Source organism: Impatiens glandulifera, chromosome 2 (assembly GCF_907164915.1).
Source record: "Impatiens glandulifera chromosome 2, dImpGla2.1, whole genome shotgun sequence".
NCBI classification, from domain to species: domain Eukaryota; kingdom Viridiplantae; phylum Streptophyta; class Magnoliopsida; order Ericales; family Balsaminaceae; genus Impatiens; species Impatiens glandulifera.
The window spans coordinates 63,075,539-63,087,177 of NC_061863.1; the positions used below are offsets into that span (position 1 = coordinate 63,075,539).

Below are 11,639 nucleotides of genomic sequence, written 5' to 3' on the forward strand. Positions count from 1 at the left end.
GCTGGGCTATTTGCATATAACTTCTTATGACTCAACCAAACAAGGTATAGTTATGTATATTTCATCAATCTTTACATTAAATATATATTTATCTTCTCATACAAGAAAGAAAAAGAGAAGTAAAATAGAGTCAAAATTCTTAGCTTATCAATACAGAAATATATGATGTCACATTAAATTCATGACTATCAATTCATTTAAGACATTTTTGGTTAGAAGGTAAATAATGATCTTTGAATAAATTTCTCTATTTCTACACGAGTCTCACCATTTTATTTATTAATTTGTTTTTTAGTTTCATAGTAAAATATATTTGACATATAAATGTTTATTATATAATCTTATTAAAATCAAATTTTTAATAAATATCAAACAAAAATTTTATTATTCCAACCGTATAAGTTCTCTTTTTTATTTATTTATTAAAATAAAATTATAATATAATTTTAATTTACACATTTATTCTAAATTATTATTGAATTTAACCATTATAAATAAAATTATATACATATAAATAAAATTTGTTAATCTTATTACACAATTAAAATAAAATTATAATTTCAAATTTTTTTAATCATTACATTACAACATATTAAATATATATATATATATATATATTAAAAAAAGGTAATTATTTAACAATTTTTTAGTGTTTGATTGTTTTAATTCTCATCCATGCCCTACTATATGCATGGTATTCTTCCTTTTTCTTGTTACAAGAGATGCGTGTGCATTTTTTCTCTCTTTTATTTTTATTTTTTTCAAAATGCTTCTTTCTACTTAAAGAATACACTATATATATATATATATATATATATATATATATATATATATAATTATTTAACACATTTAACAAGCTCATAAGAATTAAAAATATATAAGGATAGAAGGACCAGGTTACAGAAGCTGTCAAAGTTTGGATTTGATAACATTATAAAGTTATTAAATACACATGGAGATGCATGTGTTACTTTAATTTGTTTTGATTGCAGTGAACTTCTAACGAAACAATTCATCAAACACTTGGGAAGGTACCGGACTTGGAGCTAGAGCTAGAGCTGGAGCAGGAGCTGAAACCGAAACCGAAGATGGAGGAGTCTTTGGAAGGGTAAGACTACAAAAAATAATTAATAAATTAGTAGCATGTTATTTTAAGTGAGTGTAATATTAAAGAAAGATATGTTACGTTGTGCAGTCGACGCTGGGATCGATAGGGATATTAAGGGGCAGGTTGCAAAGCTTGGTGATGGCTTTGGCGTTGCCAAAGTTAATTTGGAAGGATCCTGAATCTGCGACTGATTTGAAACATGTGCACACTCCCTGTAGGTCGGCTTGAGATTGAAGAGCAATTTTGGTTATACTTAAAGTCGCAGAACAACAACCGGTACTTGGTTGTGCAGGTCCAGGTGCGGTCAAATAGGTTAAACAGGGAAGCAATGAAGGGATAAGGTCCTGGCAAACAATATCGGCACCAATATTAGGAAGATCCATTGCAGCCATTATTACAACACAACCTATAATAAACTGGTGAATCTTCTCCATTATCTTTTGGTTAATTTGATAATGCAAATGATTGTTGATAGAAGAGAGGATCAGATCGAGTAGTGATGGCTTTAGGAACAATGGATGTTCTATTTATAGTGGTATATATGATGGGAGAATGAGATTTTTATTTTAGAAACCTAAAACAAAATTGGTATATGATATAAATATAAGATGAAGGAGCTTATTTTTTCCCATATATTTGTTGATTATATATGCTGATACGTGATCTCCTATCTTTTTTTTCCTTATATTTATTGATTATGTAGATAATTGTGATTTATGGTTTTTGGTACCAAATTAGATATAATGCTTCAATTATGTATCATATTTTGTTTACTTTATAAGGAGTCTCTCTAATTGATACACTATCTTTTATTTTCAATTGCTTACCTTAATAATATCATTTTAGATATAAAATAAAGCGTTTATATAAGATTTAATGCAATTTGATAGAAACGTTCAAATTTAAAATATTATTCAAGTTTGACTCATTATGACAAGTGTATTATAATTTATATGTATTAATATTGATTGACATAAATAATTGTTAAAAGTATATATTGAAACATTTTATTAATCCATTTTATTTTGGACGTCTGTAAAATTTTAGTAAAACACTTCAACAATTAATCAATTTGGTGATAGTTCTCAATCTTCCAACCAGATGATTAGTAGATAATTTAAGTGCTTGACAAAATACTCAAGATCAAGGTTTAATTAATTTTCCACCCATTAATTAATACTATTTTATTTTTTATTGTAAAATCTATAAAATAGAAAAATGTTATAACAGTTGAGAGAAATAAAAATAATTACAAAGCAAAAAATATAAAAATTTATATATTATGAAGTTTTCCAACATAAAAATCAAACGTTTCCCTCTATCAAATCTCTCTATATATAATGATGCTTAATTTTTAAAGTGTCCGAATTGCCGGGTCGAGAGTTGTGGTTAATTTGGATACTTAGGTCGGATTGTGGGTTGACCCGCCTTTAAATTTAAAACGGTTAAAAATAAAATTAAAAATGCTAAAGAAATGTTTCGAACTTGCAACCTAACAAAATAAATACAACTCTTTAACCAACTAGGCTACAAAGACTTCATATTTTAAATTCAACACCAAATTTGATAAACGCGGGATGTTTTAATATTAATATAAGTTCAACTTTTTAACTAACTAATCTATATATATATATATATAATGATGTTGATTAAATGGATATTTGGGTCGGATTGTAGGTTGACCCACCCATAAACTTAAAACGGTTAAAAATAAAATTTAAAATGTTATCCATAATTTTTTTTCACGGTTTTTTATATTATTAATCGTGCAAATGCACGGGCTAAATGCTAGTTAAAGTAATGAGAATTGTATTAGGTATGAATCTAATATAAATAGGTCTGGTATATTATATTTAGAACAGAGGTCAATTTGGATAGTTCTGCCCTTGAGGATTCTGGATGTCTTTAATTTCTTGGGCTTAAATAATAAATGTGACATATATAATTGAAGACATTTAACAAACTGATAAGAATGAAAAGTTTAAATATAGTATTAATTTGGGTGGAGAAAAGAGGTAGAAATGTTTAATATGAAAACATTATAAACCAAGTCAGTTAAAATTTTACGATTTTACGATTTCACATTAGGTTATCTTACGATTTCACATTAGGTTAACGAGTCTGAGTTTAAGTAAACTCTTAAATAGGTAAACTTTTACGATTTTAAATTTATTATAACAATATTTTACGATTTTACGAGTTTATAAAAATTTCGATTTTACGATTTTTTACGATTTTACTATTAAAAAACAAATTTGTATTTAAAAATTAAAAAATAAAGTTATTATTTATTTAAATAAATTAATTAATATAATTAATTTTGTAACTACAATTTTTTATAGTGTTATTTACTTATTATTACTTTTTAATTAATTTTATATTAAAATATATATATAATTTTTTAAAATTAGCTAAATATAAAACACTTAGTTATATTTATATAAATAATAATAATATATAACTATTATTTTTTCAAATTAAACTCTTACGATTTCATATAAACTCTAGATTTTACGAGTTATAACTAATTCTCGATTTTAACAGTCTTGTTATAGTTATAAATGTATTAAATACAGAGGAAGATGCATCAATTACTTTAATTTGTTTTGATTGCATGAACTTTTATCATCGAAACAATTCATTTTTTTTTTTTGGTCTGAAATTCAATACCCTAAACCCAACCATATATTTTGTTTTATCTTTTTAGCAGCACAACACAAAACCTTATTTTATTGTGACATAACCTTATCAATATGAACTCCATATTTTTTTTTATGTAAAAAGAACAGAAAAACACTTCAAATGTATTTTAAAAATATTATTTATCACTGCAGCAATCATATATGTAAACCTAAGAACATGAACAAAAAAGAATTATGTGATCAACAAATGCTTCACATCCTACTAATTTGTCTTGAATCTTGATTGCGCATCATAAACTTTAATAATCATCCCTCCTTAAACTTGATCTGGAGCCGAAGTTGCTATAGCCGATGGAGGTGATTTTGGAAGGGTTAGACTGCATCAAATATAAATTAAACAATTAAATTACTAAAATAATTTTAAAAAACTAATTTGTAACCATGTCTAGATAAGTCATACGTTGCGCAGTCGATGGTGGTGGAGATGGGAATATCGATAGGAAGTTTGCATAGCTTGGAGAGGGCCTTGGCATTGTCCATGTTAATTTGGAAAGTTGAGGAAGTCGCAACTGATTCTAAACACACGCACACGCCTTGTAGGTTTGGTTGAGATTGGATTGCAAGGTTGGCTATACTTAGAGTTGCCGAACAACAGCCATCGCTCGGTGTTCCGGGTCCAACCGCGGTCAAATAGCCTAAACAAGGAAGGAGCGTTGGAACAAGGTCCTGGCAATTTATGTCAGCTGCAATGGGAGCAATTATTATTGTAGCCATTGTGACAACAAAAGCCAAAAAAGAAGCAGCCATTATGGTTTATTTGAAATTGCAAATGAAGAAGGGAGTAGTGAGATTTGGGAATGGGATGAGTCTATTTATTTATAGTGGTACATTATGGATGGACACATTAATTGAGTGTAAAATGTTTGCTTTTGGTCACATATCTGCATGTTTAATTGGCCTATTTTATTTACATTTCTTCTCCTTTTTTAACTATATAACTAAAAGGATAGGAACTCATTTTATTTGTGATATTTTATTATTATTATTATTATTTGAAAGTTACTATTTTAAAATCTTGTTTGTATGATAAAAAAAAATGGGTTTTTGTAGATTGATTATTAAAAATAAATAAGTATATTCTAGTCGATAAATTAAGTAATTTAATTTTTAAAATAATAGATAATATATTTTATTCATAATCAAACATGTTAACAAGTGTATAATTTGTTGTGCTGGGCTATTTGCCGATAACTTTTTATGACTCAACCAAAAGGCACACTAGTTATGTAGATTTCATCAATCTTTTCATTAATTATAATCAAATCACCATAATTTTTTATTATTATATATTTATCTTCTCATAAAAGGAAAAGGAAAAATAGAGGTCTGAGCAGAGTAAAAATTCTCAACTGATCAAATTTTCTATTTATTTATTATTATAAAAATATCTTTTGAATTCATTACTTCCGCCCAATTTTAGAATCGAACGTATGATCTTTAAATAAATTTCTCTATTTCTATATTTGTTGCAGTATGTAAATTTTATTTACTGATTGTTTTTTATTTTCATAATAAAATATATTTGACATATAAATGTTTATTATATAATTTTATTAAAAATTATTTTTAAATAAAATATATATCAAACAAATATTTTATTATTTCAACAGTATAAGTTGCTTTCTTATTTATTTATTAAAATAAAATTATAATATAAAAATTGTTACATATTTTATTATAAATTATTATTGATTTTAACCATTATAAATAAAACTATATATAAATTAAAATTGTTAATCTTATTAAAAAAAACATAAAATAAAATTATAATTCAAAATATTTTAATCATTACATTAAAATATTAAATATATATTAAAAATGTAATTGCTTAACAATTTTATAGTGTTTGATTGATTTAACTCCCATCCATGCACTACAAAGTAGTTATAAATACTAGCAACATGCACGGTATTTTTTTTTTATTTTTTCCAAGTGCTTCTTTCTATTTAAGTAATATACTACATTTAACAGCTCATAAGAATGAAAAGTATATAATATCTATTATGATAGAAGGGAAGGTTACACAAGCTATCAATGTTGATCTGATAACATTATAAAGTTATTAAATACACATGGAGATGAATGTGTTACTTTAATTTGTTTTGATTGCGTGAACTTCTATCGAAACAATTCATCAAACACTTGGGAAGGAACCGGACTTGGAACAGGAACTGAAACCGAAACCGAAGATGGAGGAGTCTTTGGAAGGGTAAGACTGCAAAAATAATTAATAAATTAGTAGCATGTTAAATTTAAGAATATTTAAGTAAGTGTAATATTAGAGAAAGATATATTACGTTGTGCAGTCGACGCTGGAGTCGATAGGGATATTAAGGGGCAGGTTGCAAAGCTTGGTGATGGCTTTGGCGTTGCCAAAGTTAATTTGAAAAGATCCTGAATCTGCAACTGATTTGAAACATGTGCACACTCCCTGTAGGTTGGCTTGGGATTGAAGAGCAATTTCGGCTATACTTGAAGTTGCAGAACAGCAACCAGGACTTGGTTGTGCAGGTCCAGGCGCGGTCAAATAGGTTAAACAGGGAAGTAGTGAAGGGATAAGGTCCTGGCAAACAACATCGGCACCAACATTAGGAAGAACCATTGCAGCCATTATTACAACACAACCAATAATAAACTGGTGATTCTTCTCCATTAATTTTGGTTAATTTGATAATGCAAATGATTATTGATAAAATAAAGGATTAAAGTAGTGATGGCTTTAGGAACAATGGATGTTCTATTTATAGTGGTATATATGATGGGAGAATGAGATTTTTATTTTAGAAACTAGAAACTAAATTGGTATATGATATAAACTGATTAAAATAATTTACTTATAAGATGAATTACATTAAATATAAAATGAAGGATCAGCTTATTTTTTTCCATGTATTTATTGATTATATATGGTGATCATGTGATCTCCTATCATTTTCTTCCTTATATTTGTTGATTAGGTAGAAAATTGTGATTTGGGATTTTGGATATTAAATACTTCAATTTTGTATCATATTTTGTTTACTGTTTAGGGGTTTCTTCCATTTTTTATGAGTTAGATACTATGTTTCTCATTGTTCTATTTTTATTATCAATTGCTTACATGTAATAATATCAATTGAGATATAAAATAAAGCGTTCATATAAGATTGAACGCAATTGGATAGAAACACTCTAAAACATTATTCAAGTTTGACTCATTATGACAAATTTATTATATGTATTAATATTGATTGGCATAAAAAAAATGTTAATAGTATATATAGAAACATTTTATTAATCCACTTTATTTTGAAGGTCTGTCAAATTTTAGTAAAAACAAGGAGAGTTATATGCAAAGTTATGACAACAGTTTATTTGTCTTTGCTCCAAAACCTACTCAAATTGGTCATAGTTCTCAATCTTCCAACCAGCTGATCATAAGTAGATAACTGTGAAGTGCTTGAAAAAATACTCAAGATCAAGGTTTAATTAATTTTCCACCAATAATTAATACTATTTTATTTTTATTGTAATAAAACAGAAAAACACGTCATAAGAGTCACGAGAAATACAAATATTTACAAAGCAAAGAATTACTATATATATATATTATATATTATGAAGTTCTTCCAACATAACAATCAAATGTTGACCTCTGTCCAAATATAACAATGAGAATTATCTTGTATATTATATTTAGAACATATATATTCCCGCCTCGAGGATTCTGGATGGCTTTCATCGTCGCTCTTAGTTCACTTAATGGACATATTGTTGGTCTGAACCAAAATACCTATAGTAGACAGAGTCCATCAAATTTATGAGTACAATCATGATTATGTCGAAATATCTAAGCATATTATCAACCAAGTATTTAAGACAACAATCATCTCTACTGAAACGAGAACTTCTTCGTCACTTGAGTACCCCCAACGAGTTTTAGGAATTCCTAATATTCAAGGCAGTTTACCACCAGCACCACACCACATATGACTAGTTAGTTGGGGGCAGTTTGCCTTTCGAATTTTTCTTAGTAGTAGGGCCGTAACCTATTTCATACGAAAGAACTATTTCCTTAACTTTCTTTTTTGACACTGAAGTTATACCTGATTGACTTCTTTGAAAACCAGGCTCCTTTCTCTACTCCAATTTTGTCTCTTATACATGCTGAATCTTTCAAACCAACCATAACATTTAAGTCCATCCGATAAGATATACATTTCTAAATCAAAGATTTGGTTTGTTACTAAGCATATCATCAACCAAGTTTTTAAGACAACAATCATCTCTACACTTAACCGGAACATGAACTTCTTTATCACTTGAGTACCCAACGAGTTTTAGGAATTCCTAATATCTAAGGCAGTTTACACAAGCACCCCACCCCATACAGCTAGCTAGTTGGGGGTGTTCGCCTTTCAAATTTTTATTAGTAGTAGGGTCATAACCTATTTCATACTAAAGAACTATTTCTGTATCTTTCTATTTTGATACCGAAATTTTACCGGATTGACTTCTTTAAAAACGGTAGGCTCCTTTCTCTACTCCAATTTTGGCTCTTATACATGCTAGTGAACCTTTCAAACCAACCCTAACATTTTAGGCCCATCTTGATAAGATATACATTTCTAAATCAAAGATTTGGTTTATTACTATTTTCTCAATAAATTTAGACTTGTCAAACTTTTTGATATGATATTGCTTTGGATGACCTAGTCCACATTGCTACAAGCACATGCCTATTGATGAGGCCTTAGCCTAGATTATTTATTTTTTTAATAATTAATAATTAAGATAACAGGTTTTTGTTAGTAGAGTATTTGTCTTTTTTTATTAAGAAAATGGCTTGAAACTAAAGAAATTTTAAAATTTTTATTTATTTTTTAATTTCATATTTGGGAGATTAACTCACATAAATTTCTTGTGATGACTTAATTATCTTAAATCATTTTCTTGATCGAAAGGGTTTACTTTGTCAAAATTAACATACTCAAGATATGAATAATTATTTCAGACGCTTAACAAACTAATTAATAAGAATAAAAAGTGTATATATAATATTATTTATTGATCATTAGGATGGAGAAGGAGTATTACATTAGAGACTTATTAATTAATACAAATAAAATGCATGTATTACTTTTAATTTGTTTTGATTGAACGAACTTGTAACAGAAATAATTCATTAGAAATTGAGTTGAAAATGAACTAATATGTTGTTATTATTATATCTATATAAGAAATGATTGAGATGGAAAAATTAAAAAAAAGAGAATGATGTAATATAATTTGATTGGTTGAAAAAATAATAAAATTTATATTTCTACTCTCCATATATTTTTTTTTAACCAATAAAATAATGTCATCCCTTTAACACAATTTGATAGAAGCCCCGAACAATTTTAAAATATTCAACTTTGATCCAAAACTTTTAATTAGTTGAATGCAAAAGTGATATTTTTTGATGAAATTTCCGTAGGGAGTCACTATGAGTTTTGACTATATTATTTTACATTTGAAAAAAAAACAATTTATTGTATAAAATGTTATTATTACGGAGAAAATTCATTTTAAAAAATTTATAGTATTTCTAAGCATATTTAGTGGCATATTTTATAGTATTTCTAGTACCTGATACATATTCATGCCAAAGATTCGGTTGTTACATAGATGATCTAGACAATGCTAGAAGCAAGATTTGATCATGAAATATCATATTATAAAGTGACTAATCTAAAACTTAAATTTAGGTGGGCTTAAAAATAATTTTTGAGCTTTAAAAGAAGTAAGAGGGAAATTATGGAGAAACAAGTCAATGAAGATGAATTTTATTTTTTATTTTTAGAATTAGATATATAGGTAAATAATGAATTAAATTTAAAAATAATTAAGGTCATGTGCATTTTCTATAGTAAATATTTTATTTTTTCCGAACTAGATCTGGCCTCATTATATATAACTAGTATTTGAAGCTTTTTGTGAAGTATTACTATAATTCATTTGGTGATGTTCTAGTCTTTAGGTAGTTGTTGGGAAATATGGATTGATACGGCTAATATGACAGACTTACATATTTGGGTTATTATCCCAATTATTCTTTGGTGGACTATCTGGTTAGAGAGAAACGTCGAACTTTTAATGATCGTAGTCATTCGATGCTTTCTGAGATTCGTTCATGAAAGAAATAGAGTCTGTCGGAGAGTTAATTATTCTTCTCAATGATTTACGAGCTCAATAACTTTTTAAGTACTGTTTTTTATTTATTTATTTATTTATTTATTTTTTATTTTTATATTATGTTTTGTCGTTTTGCTTAAACAATTTTTTCCATTTTTAATAAAATATTCACTTAAATAAATTAATATTTTAAAACGTATATAAGTTATTTTGGGATGGTAATTTTTTTACACTTAATAATTATATAAATTTATTTTTAATTGTTAACTATTTTTTAATTGCTAATTGGTTTGATGGTGTTCTAATTCTCTCCCTATAACATCTCCTTATTTAAATAAGGAAATTAGTTTGATAAAATATAATTTATACATTTTGTTAAAATTTATATTATTATTTATTAAAAATATCAATTCAAATATTTGTTTTACTCATTCTTGATTTTAATTTTCTATATCTCTTAAAACCAATCAAACAAACCCATAAATATATGGCTTATATATTTTCAGTCAAACAAACCACCCATGCATTGAATTTTGTAATTATTAATAAATTTTAAATTATAAAATTTACAAAGACTATATTTATTCATAAACATGAAAATATGTAATTATTTATAATGTCAACGATTCAATGATTTGTTAATAATATATATATAGTTACAGACTTTGTAATATATACATGAATTAAAAAATAATATAATTGAACATTGAAAAACATTAAAAATATCTCATTTCTATTAATATGAGTTTAAAAATATATATACATGATTAATAATAAATCATTTAAAGAGGTATAAGAATATAATGAGCTGGTTGAGGTTGAGGTTGAGGCTGAAGCTGATATGAATGAATTGAAGATAATTCAAGTCCATGAATAATGTTTTTGAATCCATTGATTTTGCAAGGGGGAAGTTTATTCAAATAATCTTGTCGGAGTTTACAAAATACTTCCATCGTAAGAAGACTATCTGAACCAGCCTGATGACTCTGAGTGCCCGGTCTTCTTTCCACTTGAAGAGTATTCGCCAATCTGTCTAACCCACCGTAGAGTCCATTGAAAGATTTCATAACGTGTTTGAGGTCGAAAACTGATTCCCCGAATATTTGCCTGACTAGAACCATGAACATGACCGGATCTGATGGAAGGAGACTTCCGGTTAGAATCTTGACGATGAATCCAAAGTCATAGGCACCATGAAAAGTGATCCAAGCGCGTGGAATCTTAGAACCCAACACTCCACAATCCGTCAACATAGAGACTAACAATCCCGAATCAATACCATCTACTTTGTTTCTTGCAAAGTCAATACCCTGATTCTTTAAAAGTGCTATAGAGTCTGAGTTGTGAACATCTGAATCAACGTCAAAATCCTTTATGTTAAACTGCCACACAAACGAATGTACAAATCCGGAAAGAGGGTCGGGAGAAGTTGACAATGTTAGACCAAATTGGATTAACTTGAGGGCGTCTACATTGGCCTTCATATAAAAATAGTTAGTCTCAGGAGGTAGACTTGAAAGACAATAGTTTGGAACGTAGGGCTTGTAGATAGTGCCGGGGAATTCCGTATCAAATGACACAAACGGTGTGAAAGGAAGGATTTTATAAATCATGTCCATCTCTTCACAAATATTATAGTTCCAAACTTCACAAATTCTATTGTTGGAGGCCAT

General features: G+C 27.4%; 4 protein-coding genes across 4 annotated transcripts; all 4 read right to left on the minus strand.

Moving 5' to 3' along the window:
• Positions 1 to 999: 999 nt before the first annotated feature.
• On the minus strand, positions 1,000 to 1,500 carry LOC124925165 (non-specific lipid-transfer protein 1-like). The gene is made up of 2 exons (XM_047465134.1): positions 1,187 to 1,500; positions 1,000 to 1,114 (listed from the first exon to the last, which is right to left on the minus strand). The coding sequence occupies exons 1-2, from the start codon at positions 1,498 to 1,500 to the stop codon at positions 1,000 to 1,002; spliced, it is 429 nt and encodes a 142-aa protein (XP_047321090.1).
• A 2,566-nt stretch (positions 1,501 to 4,066) lies between these two features.
• Positions 4,067 to 4,557, minus strand: LOC124925166 (non-specific lipid-transfer protein 4-like). The gene is made up of 2 exons (XM_047465135.1): positions 4,211 to 4,557; positions 4,067 to 4,127 (listed from the first exon to the last, which is right to left on the minus strand). Exons 1-2 carry the CDS (start codon positions 4,555 to 4,557, stop codon positions 4,067 to 4,069), a joined length of 408 nt encoding a protein of 135 aa, XP_047321091.1.
• A 1,371-nt stretch (positions 4,558 to 5,928) lies between these two features.
• Positions 5,929 to 6,421, minus strand: LOC124925167 (non-specific lipid-transfer protein 1-like). Its single transcript, XM_047465137.1, has 2 exons — positions 6,108 to 6,421; positions 5,929 to 6,025 (listed from the first exon to the last, which is right to left on the minus strand). Exons 1-2 carry the CDS (start codon positions 6,419 to 6,421, stop codon positions 5,929 to 5,931), a joined length of 411 nt encoding a protein of 136 aa, XP_047321093.1.
• Positions 6,422 to 10,748: 4,327 nt separating this feature from the next.
• LOC124925168 (probable CCR4-associated factor 1 homolog 11) lies at positions 10,749 to 11,639 on the minus strand. Its single transcript, XM_047465138.1, has one exon. The coding sequence runs from the start codon at positions 11,637 to 11,639 to the stop codon at positions 10,749 to 10,751; it is 891 nt and encodes a 296-aa protein (XP_047321094.1).